This window comes from Populus trichocarpa, chromosome 14 (genome assembly GCF_000002775.5).
Source record: "Populus trichocarpa isolate Nisqually-1 chromosome 14, P.trichocarpa_v4.1, whole genome shotgun sequence".
Lineage (NCBI taxonomy): Eukaryota > Viridiplantae > Streptophyta > Magnoliopsida > Malpighiales > Salicaceae > Populus > Populus trichocarpa.
The window spans coordinates 9,346,412-9,362,134 of NC_037298.2; the positions used below are offsets into that span (position 1 = coordinate 9,346,412).

At 35.4% G+C, this 15,723-nt stretch overlaps 1 protein-coding gene across 2 annotated transcripts; it reads right to left on the reverse strand.

The window, feature by feature from the left end:
* Positions 1-21: 21 nt before the first annotated feature.
* On the reverse strand, positions 22-3,416 carry LOC7466271 (transcription termination factor MTERF4, chloroplastic). 2 transcript variants are annotated; one of them, XM_024585443.2, is made up of 3 exons: positions 3,266-3,416; positions 982-2,661; positions 22-349 (listed from the first exon to the last, which is right to left on the reverse strand). In XM_024585443.2, exon 2 carries the CDS (start codon positions 2,635-2,637, stop codon positions 1,072-1,074), a length of 1,566 nt encoding a protein of 521 aa, XP_024441211.2. In that variant the 5' UTR covers positions 2,638-2,661; positions 3,266-3,416; the 3' UTR covers positions 22-349; positions 982-1,071. The 2 variants fall into 2 exon arrangements, with proteins under 2 accessions (XP_024441211.2, XP_002321054.3); XM_002321018.4 differs by having other exon boundaries at positions 22-362.
* Positions 3,417-15,723: the final 12,307 nt, after the last annotated feature.

A 15,723-nucleotide genomic window follows, 5' to 3' on the forward strand; every position in this document is an offset into this window, starting at 1 on the left:
CATACTTGAAATAGAGATGGGTGAAAAATTAAACACCAAAACAAAGTTCTATTTGTTGAACTGGTTCATGAAAAAGCTCCAGAGAGAATGGATGAAGACCAACAGTATAATAATACAGGGACTAATGTAATTTGGCATCACAAGCTGTAGCATGTTTATAATTATAAATAGTACAAGCTCAATGACCTAGCCCTTTGTTGTGGGAGGAAAATGCTCTTTCAAGGGATAAGCAGGACACCGCCATCCACATATTGGGTTGGTATTGTGAGATCTATTGTATCCATCAGGATCCCTTCACATTCACCCACATAACCCAAATGCCGACAAGTATTTTACCATCAGTTACTTCCTGCAAGGTCCAGCTGTACAAACAAGTTCCGAAACAAGAATCAACAGGGGAACCAACAATGCAGCAAGCAATGACACAAAGTAAATGAATGCAACTGCCGATTATTGTAAATATCTGGTGACTCAAAGAAGAGGTTATGTTATGCTTATGGACCCCTAAAATCCTCCTAACTGCAACACTAAAATATTTCAAAGCAAACTAAACTTGTCATACTCAGCTATCTCGCAAGCTACCAAACATGCTGTTAACAAGGCACTACCATAAAAAAAGGTAATGGGTGCTAAAATGCAACGGGAACTAAAATGCTATCAAAGTTATTCCATGAAAAATGCATTACAATGCAAAAGGCAGCATGAACTGGCTGAGCTTATCTACAACTTTTAGGGAAGAATGTTCAGGAATTGTTATCTCCAATCTCTTATACCTGTACCAGGGACTTGTCATAAAACAATCTTCAGACATACAGTTAGTTTAGACCATTTATGTAGTTTTTTATCTCTAAAATCTGCTACGCCAATGAAATCATGATGGTTTGCATGTGTTTTAAGAATCGGATTCTAATTCATCTTACATGAACATCAATGATATTAGAGTTCTCAAATGCCTTAAATTCTCAATAAAAAAATTCTTGCCTTTGAAATTGCATCTACTCAACATGAAAATCAATTTCATGAAGCCAAGATCCTCCAATGCAGACCACTTCTTACATCTGACTCATAGCTCTAAATGTGCTCATCATCACTGTCGTCATAGTCAGAAGCAGAATCTTCACTCCTTGGTTCCGTCAGAGTATTCATGTCAAATGATGGCATCTCCATCTCCTCCATGTCAATAGTGTCATACTCCATTCGTTGCTCAAACTTCTCATCAGAGCAGTTAAGGAGCCATGAAAGTGAACACTTCATGCCCTTCTTTGCAACCCTCTTATGTCTTGGTTTTATAGTGGACTCCAAACCATATGTAAAGAAAGCAGGGAAAGTAACCAAATCATCCAAAGGTCTTTCCATCTCCACTTGGAAGTAATCAAAACTGTGTTTCATAATGTCAAGATTCAAAGCAAGCAACTGGGGACATCCCACAACCATTGCCCTCACTTGTTGCAAAGAGAATCCACAGTCTTTAAGGAAATCCACATGTTTCACAATAGGTAGTCTACTAAGGCTGACAACCTGTGGCATCTTCTCAACAACTCTGCCAAAGTCCTCAGGGCCCAAATCAATAACTGAATGAAGTAAACACTGTTGACCCAGAAGTTTTTCCTTCAGCTCAATTCCAATAATCTCAGGATATTGTGCTACCACAGAAGGAAGTGAGGATTTTCTTACATTAAACTCTAAAAGGGATCCAACATTTGGTTTCACCTGTTCCTCTAATCCAAAACCAAGGATGTGAGGTCGCTTTTCTATCAATCTAGCTACAGCTAATCTTGGTATGCCCAAGCTTTCAAGATACTCCACAAAAGGCTTGATCACCCGTCCTACTCGCATCCCCAAAATCTCTGGGTATCTAGTTAAAACCCCTCCAACTTCTCTCCTTGCTAACCCGATTCCAACCAAATAAGCCACTGATGTGCTCATGGTCCCTTCAAGCTTGAACCCCAGAATTTCTGGATATCTCTCAAGCACTCGAGGGATATCATTTGGCTTGATATCCATTCCTTGAAGATATTTGACCACTGGATCTAGATCTACAACAACACTAGCATGAAGGACTTGGGGATATCTTCTTAAGAACTCAGTGAAAGTGGATTTCCTAACACCCAATTTTCCAAGATAGTCAAGCACAGGGATCATGTTCTTCTTCACACTGCAACCGAGAACAAGTGGGTAGTTGTTGATGTCCTCAATTGTGAGACCTAATTTGTGAAGGAAATCAACACGTTCCCTCATAACCTCAGTAGTCACAGGAAGCTCCAGCCCATCAAGTTCATCAGGGACAATACCAATTCCCCTTAAGAATTCATAAACCTTGGCACGATTTGCTATCTTCTCATTTTTCATTTCCAGCAAACTAGGTCGACTGTAGAGGGATGAAGAGCTTCTTTGCTTCCGACCCAAACGAACATTACCTGTGTTGGATAGAGTTGAACCCACAGAAGTTGATTCAAACGTTCTCTCAGCAACATAACACCGAAATCTTGTGACCTCAGTCCTCTTCATATCATTACTTGGGATTCTAAGAGCTGATGTAGAGTTTAGCTGTAGTTTGCAATAGACAAGAACAGGTAACTCTGGATGTGCAAGCAAAAAACTAGGTCTCGTAATGCCAGCATAGCTTACAATCGTCATTATAGGTTTGTAGCGTCAACCAATCTGCAAAGAGACATTGCAACTCATGAGCTGCAAATGAATGCTATTTCACTCCACAACTTAAACCATTCAAACAATGAATATTTAGCCGAGTTCATTCAGAATAAACACATAACCTTGAAGATTTAGCCGAATTCATTCAAAATAAACACATAACCTTACAGATTGTGGGAATAAATCCTAAATGAAAGGCCCAGGAGAAAAAAAGGGGGGGGGGGGGGGGGAGAGGAAGAAAGCACCGCATTTAAAGGCTTTAGCATAAGCATCATATCAAACAATGAGATAAAGGTAGGACTAACGGTCAAGTGGACCGAAAAGAAAAACATAAATCTATATACAATTAACAAACCCATCATATAAAACTCAAAATCCTAAGATTAACAGCCTAGAAAATACAGAGAAATGAAACCTATTAGATTCACTGTACAAGTAACAAATGAAAACCCTAAAAGGAACTCAAAGCTAAGAAGAAGAAAATGCAGCAATAGTAGTAGTAAGCTTCAGCATTCTGTGTTTTACTTTCCTTGATTTTCTTCATTATTAACGACTATTTAGAAAAAAAGGTAGTGAACAAATTAAAAGAATGGTACGAAGCTTAAATAATGACCTGTGAGCTAAACTAGAGTGAGCGATGCCCCCTGCTTTGGCTTCTTCCTTGAGACTTGATAGAAGAAAGAGGGTAAGGTTTTTGAGTCCGCCACGATCACACCATAGCTTTTTTTTTCTTTTATAGCCCTTTCTATAACTTGCAAACTAGCCCCTCTGGATTCTAAGAATTATTTTATAGCCCTTACATCTTTCTATTTTCACAATGGAGTCTTACAACCATAGGGAGAGACCCGAGTGAGAGTGAGAATACACAATTAGATTAGGGACTACATTGAAATTTATCTAGATATGTTTTAGATCAGGTCAATAAAAAATTTTATTTTCTAAAAAAACTACATGTGATTTTTTTTAAGAAAAAAATCTCTAAAATAATTATTTTTTCAAAATACTTTTTACTTAAAAATATATCAAAATAATATTTTAAAAAAAAAATTATTCTTGATATTAGCACATCAAAATGATCTGAAAATACTAAAAAAATATTAATTTAAAACAAAAAATTAAAAAAATTTAATTTTCTTCAAAAACACTTTTGAAATACCAAAATAAATATGAACGTCAAGACCTTAAAGCCAGGTACATCCTGAGTAGAATATTGTAGCTATAGATTTCAAACCCTTCAACATTAAAAAAAAAAAAACTTCAAGATCCATGAAGACAAGCCCAATTACTAAAAATAAAAGTTGAATCTTTTCTTTTCTTTTTTTTAAGAAAATCTAGAATGACGACAAGTTCTTTCTCCATGTCTAGAAGCAATAAAAATAAAAAGAACAAGAGAAGAAAAGAAGCATATTAAGAATCTTTCTTAACAAGCAAACAAAAATAATTAAGAATTAGAAGGAAATAGAGGTAAAGAGAGAGTTCTGCAAATTTCACAAAAATAGCAATTTGTTATAACTTGTCTTTCAAGTTTCACACATTGTAATATTTATTCTTCACAACACGCCTGTTTAGGAATGTGGTTGCGGTTATTTTTCAAAGTGCTTTTCATTCCGAAATGCATCAAAATGATGTTTTTTCATTTTTTAAAAATAATTTTTGAGATCAACGCATCAAAATGATCTAAAACATAAAAAAAATTAATGCAAAAAAAATTGAATTTTTTAAAAACACGGGTTGGCACGCGTTTCCAAACACTCTCTAACTACCTTCTTGATTAACTAACAACTTCTATTAATTGCTCTTCAAACTAACTCTAACTATCAACTAACTTCCATCACATGGAATTATTAACAATCATATGTTGAATGTGTATTAGTCAAGCTAAATTGTATTACTCTGGATTGGGAAAATTATAATGTTGCGAAGGTGATGGAAAAAAAAAGTGTTGAACTAAATTTCACTTCTAAAAAGAAATTGTTGTTGATCAATATTTTACATATACTAAATATAAAGAAAAATCTTGTATGTGCAAAAACAGACTATTTGTGGGGAAGGGCTACTCATGCAATGGAATGTTCAAACCCTGTATTAATAATAAAGTTAATCTCTAAAGTTGAAATAAATACAAATTTATTAGAACTTGTGCATTCTAATATATGTGAATTGAATGATGTCTTAACTAGAGGAGGAAAAAGGTATTTTATAATTTTTATTGATGATTATTCAAAGTATACTTATGTTTATTTAATGAAACATAAATATTAAGCTTTTCAAATGTTCAAGAATTATAAATTAGAAGTTGAAAATCAAAAGAGGAAGAAAATTAAAATTCTAATAAGTAATAAAGGTGGTGAGTATTTTTCCATGGAGTTTTCTTCATTTTGTGAAGAAAATGGAATCATACATCAAACTAGCGCTCCATATACACCTTAATAAAATGGCTAGGCGAAAAGAAAGAATAGAACATTTATTGATATATCTGTATTAGTGAATGTCAAGTTCCTTACTAGTTCATGGGGGGAAGCTTTACTCATTGCTTGTCATATACAAATAGAATTCCTTCAAGAAAATTAAAAGTTTCTCCATACAAATTATGGAATAAAGAAAATCAAACTTAAATTATCTTAGAGTTTTGGGTTGTCTTGCTTTTTATAGAGTTTTGAATCCTAAAAGGATGAAATTGAGACCTAGAGCTTTAAAGAGCAATTTTGTTGGCTATGCTGAAAATTCAAAGGCATTTAAAATATTAGATTCGAGTTCTAATATAATTGTGGAATCTAGAGATGTTAAGTTTATTGAAAATAAATCTTAAATTAATTCTAATTCAATTAGTGAATGATTCAATAATTTTAAAGTTGAAATAAAGTCAACAAATAATGCAGGTTTTGATCCAAGTTCTGGAAATAAAAGAATTCAAATGGATCATCCTATTGAACTTAGAAGAAGTCAGCGTGCTAGAAAAGAAAGGAATTTACATCCAGATTATATATCTTCACAGTCTATTGTTTTCTTAATTGAAGGTAATAAAATCGATGTGCTTAATAAGATATCAATCTTATTAATAGTAAAAGATGACCTTAAAACATAGAGGCAGTGATCTCTCGAGATGTTGCTTTTTAGAAAGAGACAGTTAATAATGAGATGGATTCATTATTATATAACAATACTTGAACTATTGTTGACTTGCCTCCAAATTCCAACACAATTGTATGTAAATGGGTTTTCAGAAGAAAATATAATAGTGATGGATCAATTCAAACTTTTAAAGTAAGATGAGCAGCCAAAAGCTTTAGACAAAAGAAAAGAATAAACTATTTTGATACAGCTCTGGTGACTCATATAACATCTATAAAAGTAATTTTGGCTTTATCATCAATCTATAATTTGTATTTATATCAAATAAATGTTAAGACTGCTTTCCTCAATTGTCAGTTGGATGAGGGAGTCTACATAGAACAACTAGATAGTTTTGTTCTACTATGAAATGAGCATAAAGTCTAGAAATTGATTAAATCTCTATAAGAATTGAAACGGGCACCTAAGTGATGGAATGGAAAATTTGATTCTGTAATTTTAGAATATGGTTTTAAACACAATAATGCTAATAAATGTATTTATTCTAAATTTACAAATTATTTTAGATTGATAATATGTCTTTATATAGATGATATGCTTATAATTAGTACTAACATAAATGGTGTCAATGATACAAAGAAATATCTAACCTCAAAGTTCAAAATGAAAGACTTAAATGAGGTAGATATAATTTTGGATATCAAAGTGAAAAAACATAGTGAGGGTCTTGCTATTTGTCAATCTAATTATATTGACAAAGTCTTAATTAAATTTAATCATTTGAATATCAAAGAACCAAATACTCCATATGATGTTTCCTTTAGGTTTACAGAAAATACTAGTAGATCAATTGCTCAAATTAAATATGCTTGTGCAAATGGTAGCTTAATATATGTCATGTATTATACTAAACCAATTACTGCTTTCACAATATGTAAATTGTCTAGATATACAAGTGTGATGGCACTTGGTATGTGACATTATCTAACATAAATAGTTTTTTATTTTTAGAATTAATTAATTTAAGTTAATTAATTAATTTTTGGAATTAATTATGCACATATCTTGCTAAGTTGTTCACTTAAGTTGAATGAAGAGTTGCATTTTGAATTCTATAAACATATTGGTTTGGAGAGGTGTGCCTTTAAACTTTGCAAACATATTAGTCTGAATAGGTATGCCTGTAAACTCTATAAATATATTGGTCAGAAAACAATCTTATTCTCTCCCTAATTTTTCTTTACAAATTCTCTATTTATGTTTATAAAAAAACAAAACAAAATTTCTTAATAAACTTACAGAAGTTGTTGTCTATAAATTTAAGATTTTGTTATACCTTAAGGGTATATTGCTTTAACTCTATAATAAATATAATAGAGGCAATTAATACATTAAAGATATTTATCTTTACAAATTTACACTGCCCAAAACTTATTACCAGCTTACCATACCAAATAATTCCTATGGTGAAGAAAATATTTACTGCTATATCGTTATTTTCCATTTCTTATTATTTTTAAAAAATGAAAAAAAAAACCTTGTTTTTCCCCTCGAATATGTATTCCGGATTATGTTGTAGAATATTTCGACAAAGGATGGGGATTTAGAGCCGTTGAAATTTGCTCATTGCTTTCGGATGTTCATGTTAGTTCTGAGCATTTGATGCGGGACAACAAGCAAAAGAATTAAAGCCGGGAAAAGAAAGAAGCCTAGAGGAAGAAGAGGAGAAGAAGAAAGCCAAAGAAGAGAAGAGAGGAGAGTAGGGAGATGCAAAATCTGCAAATTTTCATTAATCATCAATAATTTCCTTACATTTAGAAAAGTAGGGTATTTATACTAAAACCCTAACTAGAATAAGCAATTGGGCTTATGGCCCATTAAATAAAATATCCAACAATAATTAAATCCAACCCAACAAATAAAACCAAATTCATAAACCTTAACTAAAAGTCCATATGAATTAAGCCCAAAAACATAAGTTAAAGCCCAATTTCTCAATGGTTTGGGCTATCCTCCATCGTCTATAATTATACGCACGCGTAACCAATGTTTCCGGTTCGATGTCCCCATCAATTCTCCCGGGGTTGGAAGAACTCGACCCCGTCGAGTATAGGTTAAGACAGCTCCGATAATGCTCTCAAAGATAAGGATTAAGCTGTTATGATGTCTCTCTGATAATCCAAGCACAGTCTGAATCTGGTCGTCGAGCCCATATACTAGGATTTGTTGAAGTTCATCATCCCTGGTAAAAACAACTTGTGCATTCAAAGTAGCATTAATATGTTCCTTTTGTGCCAAAGATATGGATAATGAGGTAGGGGTATCAAAAGGAGCATCAAGCATAGGTTGTATTTTATAAAGAATGAGGTCCTTCATGTTAAAAGTAGAGCTAATATCAAAGTTTAATGGCAATTTAATGACATAATTATTTGATTTAATCATTTGCAACACTTTGAATGGTCTAGCACTACTTACTTGCAATTTATGATCAGTTTCCAAAGGACACCGTTCAGGTCTAATCTGTATCATGAAATAATCTCCAACATTAAGTGCATCATGATACTTAAGTAAATCAGCTTGAAATTTGTATTGTTCATTACTTGCTTGAATTTGTTTCATGATCTCAATATGCAAATTATGAACCCTACATAGTAACGACTCAGCTGACTTAGACATCCTATCGTGAGGAGATATGGGAGGGTGTTCTATAGGCTTCTCAGGTTTGTAACTATGAACACTAAATGATTGAGGGTGTGGAATGTGACAAACATTGTTTGAAACCTGTGTAGATATGGTATGAACACGATCAAGTAAACTAGGATTATCTTCATCTTCCTCATCACGTGCATGTGGTAAGGGGTCAAAAAGCTCAATATGTGGCTCTAAACTTATGATGTGCTGGACACCAAGCATGTGGGATGAGGAATCAGGTAGTTTAGGAGGACTAATATCATGAGACTCTTCTAAGACCATACGTATCTCTACAGGCGATTCCACTAAAGAGTTCCCTAAAACTTCCTCTACCATTGAAGCAGACATATCAGAATCTTTTTTAACCTCAGTCTCAAGCTCATGTGGACTCATTGTGTTAAGTCCCTCTTTTTGCACATCCTCGTCATCCAGGTCACTAAAATCCTCAAGATTAGGCTCATACACTTCAACACTACAATATTCCTCTTTACCTATATCCTTATGTTTTTGGATGACTAAGGGTTTAGAGGTGCAATCTAAGGAGATATGACCAAAACCTAAACAATTAGTACACTTAACCTTCGAACTCACCTTAGACACTTCATTGACAACTCGTTTACCTTTATCTTTCTTACAAAGTTGGGTGCTACTAGGATTAGGTCTGTGGGGTGGAGCACCTAACAAAGAATCACTGTTTCTGAATTGGGACCTAGTAGGGATACTATAAGAGTCCTGATGATTCTTCCACTGATTCTTTGTGACCAGCTTGTAGTCTTTAACTAAGGTATAAGCCTGGTCAAGGGTAGATACACCTTGAAATACAACTTCTCTTCTAAGATCATCATTTAGGCCTTTACAAAATCTACGCAAAGTCATGGCTTCATTCTCTCTTATGGCACATCTAATCATGTAGTCGTTAAACTGCGTTATATACTCATTGATAGACTTATTCCCTTGTCTTAGATTGTTCCATTGATCTAAGAGTTTATTCCTATAAGACTGGGGTAGGTACTTCTCCTGAAGTTTTTGTTTCATTTTGATCCAATCAGTTATAGGAGGTTTATCTCTCATCTCTAAACAATCCTCAACATCTCTCCAATAAATTTTGGCTTCATCAATGAACATCATCTTAGCAAATCTAACTTTTCTATTATCAGACAAGTTATGCCACTCAAAGAATCGATCCATATCACGAATCCACATATCAAATATCCAAGGATCATGACGACCATCAAAAGTGGGGGGTTTTATTTTGCTAGGACTCAAGACTCGCTCATCAAAGTCATCATGTTTATAGTAACCTAAATGATAGTCATACTGGTGGCGCTCAGAGTGAGCTTGTCCATAATGATTGTTCTTGTGATATTCATTAGTCTTTGCATGCCTTATTCGAAAACTCTCTTGGGGCTCAATTCTTCTAAACATGTTGATCACCTAAGTTTGCAGTGCCCTTTAAATGGTCATAAGAATATGACTAAGGGTTAAGTCTACGGTAAGTGTAAACTTAAGTTTGGACACTAGATGATCATGACACAAAAGCATACAACACTCACTTAGAAATGAAATTGAGATCACAAATGGTTCTTGCAAGTGAAGTCACAATACAAAAATAAAGCTAAATTTTTTTTTTATCCTTTTTTTTTCTTCTTAAATGTGGAGATTAATCAAGAACAAATTACACTAATAAAATTGCAAGCATGTAATACTAAATTCTTAAGTGTAAATAATTAATCAAATACGATGTCATAAGCAAGAATTCATAATTATCAAATAAAATAAGATATTAGCTATCATTGATGAAAGAGGTTGATGAACAAAAATTAACAATTAAAATTCTAGGTGAGATTCTTTTTTTTTTTTTTTTTGGGAATTTTCTAGGCACAAAAGTAATATTAATAATACCTTAAATGACAAGTGAAAAACCAAGAAACGTAAACTTCAACAAACATGGGAGAGTGATTCACTAACTAGAGTGCTGAGAGGAAACTGGAGCTGACGTGGCAAACCAGATGAATGGACTGCTGACATGGCCAGTTTGCTGACGTGGTGGGTGACGGGGATGATCATGTCTGACGTGGCAGGTGGCATGGCTGAAGGGACAGATGACGTGGCGGTCAGCGCTGATGTGGCAGATACGATGACGTGGCTGTCGGCATGGCAAGATCTGCTGACGTGTCTGATGACATGAACGCTGACGTGGCGATGATGTAGCGGTGACGTGTCTAGGTTAATTATATTCTCAGCTGTGGTTTTCTTTCTTTCTTCCTTGCTTCCCTAGCTTCTGCGAACTGTGGCCGCTGCTGTCGGCGATGGTGCACGAAGCGGGGCTTCGTGATTCTGCTTGGAGGCGGCGGTGCGACGGAAGAGGCGGCGGTGTCTGTGGAGTCTCTGCTGGACGGGGGCCGTTGATGTGTGGATCGGTCGTTGCTGCTGAAGGCGATGGCGTTGTGGATGGCGGGTCGCGGTTGGTGCTGGTGCTGTTGCTGCGGTGATGCTTCTGTGGCGTTTGGCCGGCGAAGATGGAGGGTACTGTTGGGTCTGTTCCTTTGTTTCCCTTCTGTTTGCTGTCTTCCTTTTGGGTCATTTCTTCTTTGCAGATCCGACAGTCGGTTCTCAGTTAGGAGTGGGGCTGTTTCTGTGGGCGTCACTGGAGGAAGGAGGACAGCTGTTGGCCGGTGAAGAAGCTGGAAGGCGGAGGCTTGCTCCTGTGGAGGCTGTCGCTGCTGAGGAGTCGCCAAAGAACAGTGACGATGAACAGTGACGATGAGCTGATCTCGGTTTTGGTGGCTATTGGGGATGCTTAAACTGCTCTCTGGTGTGGATGAAACTGGTTGATGCGTGGATCCGTTGTGATGGGTGTTGTGGGTAGCTGTTGCTGGTGGTTTTGTGCTGCTGAAGCCGGAGATCCACTGATGTCTCTTGCGGTGTCAATCTGGTGGTTGCCGCTGGTCTGTGTCGGAGGTAGCAAATCGGCGTGGATCGGTGGACTGATTTGCAGGTCTTCTCGGTGGTGGGTCTGCCGCTGTGACTAGCTGAGACGCCGCAGATGGCAGGGGCGCCGCTGCTGGAAACCCGATTACAGTGGATGATGAACAGTGATTTGAACAGTGAATAGTGAACAGTAGATTCTTGTAATCAGAACAGTAGGGTTTTGATCATGGAATTTTTTTTTTTACAGTAGGGTTTCACATAAACGCATAGATCGTTTAATTGTAAGAACAATTAAAAGCCGTGCTCTGATACCAAATTTGATGCGGGACAACAAGCAAAAGAATTAAAGCCGGGAAAAGAAAGAAGCCTAGAGGAAGAAGAGGAGAAGAAGAAAGCCAAAGAAGAGAAGAGAGGAGAGTAGGGAGATGCAAAATCTGCAAATTTTCATTAATCATCAATAATTTCCTTACATTTAGAAAAGTAGGGTATTTATACTAAAACCCTAACTAGAATAAGCAATTGGGCTTATGGCCCATTAAATAAAATATCCAACAATAATTAAATCCAACCCAACAAATAAAACCAAATTCATAAACCTTAACTAAAAGTCCATATGAATTAAGCCCAAAAACATAAGTTAAAGCCCAATTTCTCAATGGTTTGGGCTATCCTCCATCGTCTATAATTATACGCACGCGTAACCAATGTTTCCGGTTCGATGTCCCCATCAGCATTTTTGTCCGTGATACTGGTGTTGATCTAATTGATATAGTATTATTTCTGTTAATGCCTTGATTGGACCGGAAATGCTTGTAAAAACAAGACCGTATATTTTTTAAGAATTGTCCAGCAAATTTTCTGGACTTTATAGACAAGATGTAAATGACGATTATATGTTTTGTAGACAAGTTGTTGGTGGAGATTTGGCTTCAAACATGTTCTCCAGGCGCAGTCACAACAAATCCACAGGCACTCTTGTGAAGAAGTGTCTGTCGTCATGAAGGAAAGTGGCTCTCTATGTATTTCATCAAACTCACAAGAGAAATATCCTGGAAAGCCTCGAGAATTTTATTTTTTCTTTGCCAACAGCACATTCCATATCCTTGTCGATGATGCTTACCAGGTGAACCTTTCTACAGCAATTGCTTCTGGATAGATGTATCTACATGGAAAAAAACTGGTTATTTTCATTTAGATTGAAAAATAAATCCATAAAAAGCAGGATAGTCTTTAGTTAGTACTCTCTTTCCGTTTGCAGTAATGATTAATTCCATACTCACCCTTTTAACAATTTACTGCTCGCAAATCCTGAGCTATGAGCATGTGATTGCAACTTGGCAGTGCTGTTCTTGACAAGAACGTGGGTTGATGCTCCTACTCCTGGCTTTCTGGGTGAAAACCTCATTTAGTCTCACACTAAAGTCTTCTTGTCAACATATTTGAAATTATCGTTTGCTGCAGATATGGAATATCGATGAACATGAGGCTATGCAAGCGCTTGCCATAACATCTCCCCACCATTCAAAGTGTATGCAATTCCTTTTCTCCATCCCCTTAATCTTAAAAGTTACCAACGAATAATGATGTTCTACTTTTCCTGTTTTGTTTTTCTTGTTCAAATAGCAGATGACAAGCTTCTACTTAATCTTATCAAGTCAAACCATTTGCATTTTTAGTCGCATCATCCACACTTTTTAACTTCTACGATTCCCTGTAATCTCCACCCTCAGATAATCTTTCTAGTTGCTATTCTATTCTACTGCCAATACTTATGCGTTGTACAATTTTTAATTAAATCATCTTCATCCTTGATATGACATTACCACTCCCTTGTAGATTTGGCCTTTTACATTTGATTCCTTGGTCGTCACAACATCATGGCAACTTTCAGAAGCTATTTCCACATTCGTAGAAGAGGTATAATTCCAGCCTGATCTGGCAGGTCTTTTGGTTTATTATTCCGAAAGAAGCCACCCTTTCTCGAAACACACAGTATTGGGCTGCTCTTTTATGATATTCCTTTTGCTTTCATGTTTTAGAGGATGACTTATTCTCCAGCATGCTTTTGTATTTCTTCTCAGTCAAATTCTCTTAACTAAAAAGAACAAAATTTCAGTGACAAGTTTCATATAGGTGAATCTTGAACTTATAATTTCCAACGATTACTCTGTTTTCCATGATCTCAATTAGGTGGTGTGTGTATATTTTTCTTGGTTATAAAGTGAGTGGCTTTGGCGTCAATTCTCGTTTGGGTTATACATACAAAAATAAGAAGTTTCTTTAGCTCTTTCATCGTAGCATTGTTTCCAGGTTCATATATGAGGACTGGTTAAAGCCCCGTACTGCTGCGAAGTTAAAGTTGCTCATCTTTTGGGATGATCAATGCCTGCAAGCACCTCCAAAAGATGAACTTTGAAACCAACACATTCCTGTGCGCATTGCAAACATATCAGATGAAAAATTAAAGGTAGTATACTTTGAAGCTTGTACATGTATAATCTATACCTGATTGGTATGTGGTGGACAATTGATCTTGATGTTTTTCGTTCTGCTGTATGGTTTCCAAGTCACATCGCAAATATTTACACTGGATCTTCCAAACGGTAAGTTGTTGGCTAATTGAAGAGGCGCCATCAAACTCATTTAGGATATTAATTCTGCTCCCCAGCTAGTTAAGAGGCTGTGAAGGGTATAGTTGATCTCATAACAGTAGTTGAGAGTATATTTGCGATTATCGTAGAGTTTATTCTTTATCCACACGCATGCAAGTAAGTAGGGAGGAACGAAAAATAAGAAAGAAAATGATTGATTGTGAATGATCAAGGTTTGTTAAACTATCATTTGGTCAAATGATAAATTGCCCTGATTCTAAGCAGCAATTGTTCAAGGCCGAACTTTCCCTACAACCTAATTCTCCAACTGTATGAAAAAGAACATTGATCTCCAACAATACTTTGGTTTTCAGATGACAGTGTCACCCTTTCCTCTATCATCGAAGTTCGTCGTTCAGCTTCTCTTTCTGCTACCATAACATGGAACTCCGACCCAAGCATCTCATCTATTGCAAGATTCAGCGTGCTGCTCAAATTACTGGTCTCCAACATCACTTCTAGAGTTAAATTAAAGCCTAGAGTTGACAAGATAGGGATGGCATTTGTATTGGATTTGGTGTGCTGTTGCTCAGTATTGTTTAGTGGGTCCTCTGAAATATTTTCCCTGGCATCCACATGTTCACCAGACGGACCCATTACATCCAAGTATCAGGTCGACTTCGAGTCCGTTTGTCTACGCGGCTGCGGCTACTATTAAAATAAAACACAGCAAATATATGTTTGGTTACAAAAAAAAACATTGTTTGCTATTCATGGGTCCCACCTTTTACTGAGTTACAAACTCAGTAATCACGAAGCAGCAGGAGGCTGCTTTTGTTTCAACAGTAAACAATGATCAACACATATTTACGCACTCTGCATGCTAATTAATTAATTAGCATGCACAGTGTAACTTGCATACACTGTACACTGTATGCATGTTACACTGTTCATGCTAATTAATACGCATGAACAGTGTAACATGCATACAGTTCCAGTTGGGCCGGTTCCGGCCAAACTGGTTCTGGTTCAAAGCTTAAAATACATTGAATCAGGTTCAACTCAGTAAAATAAAAATTATTTTTAATTTTTTAATTGTTTTTTATTCAAAAAACTAGTATTTAACATTATTTAATGACACTACATAAATTAGACAGAGATCGCTTGATAAAGTAGCATTTGCAGAATTTGATTGCAATCCTAATTCCGTTCTTGATTATATTTTACCTGATGTTATTGCGCGCTTAAAAAACCAAAAAAATTATAGTTCTTGTCGGATGTATTTCATATGTGATGGAATTGTAGATATTTTAATGGAACAATAAAAAATATTTTATATAAAGTATTATTTATTTCATGATGTAATAACAAAAGTTAAATCTACAATATTTAAATTAAAAACAATCAATATTAATATATATTTTTTAAAATTATTTTATAATCTCAATTTCAAAAGCATTATTAACCAAACACATTAAACTACTTTTTCTTTAATCTCAATTTCAACCACAGTTTTAATCAAATACCTATTTTTTCAAACCAATCTCAACTAAAAATATTTTTTATAAAATAATTTTTTTAAAATTACAACCATAATATCTACCGTAATATCAAACACACTTTTTGTCTCAAATTTTCTAAAAATGATGTTTCTGTCTTTTCACTACATAGCCAGGGAATGTGAGCAACTAACCCTTCTTAAGCTGTAATGCATAAAAATATCACTGTTAACGATAATAATAGCATTTAACGAACGACTTCTGACATACCATGCAGAGAGAGAGAC

Coding starts and splice junctions, on each gene's coding strand:
- LOC7466271 (XM_024585443.2), bottom strand. CDS start 2,637: ATGACGATTGTAAGCTATGCTGGCATTACGAGACCTAGTTTTTTGCTT.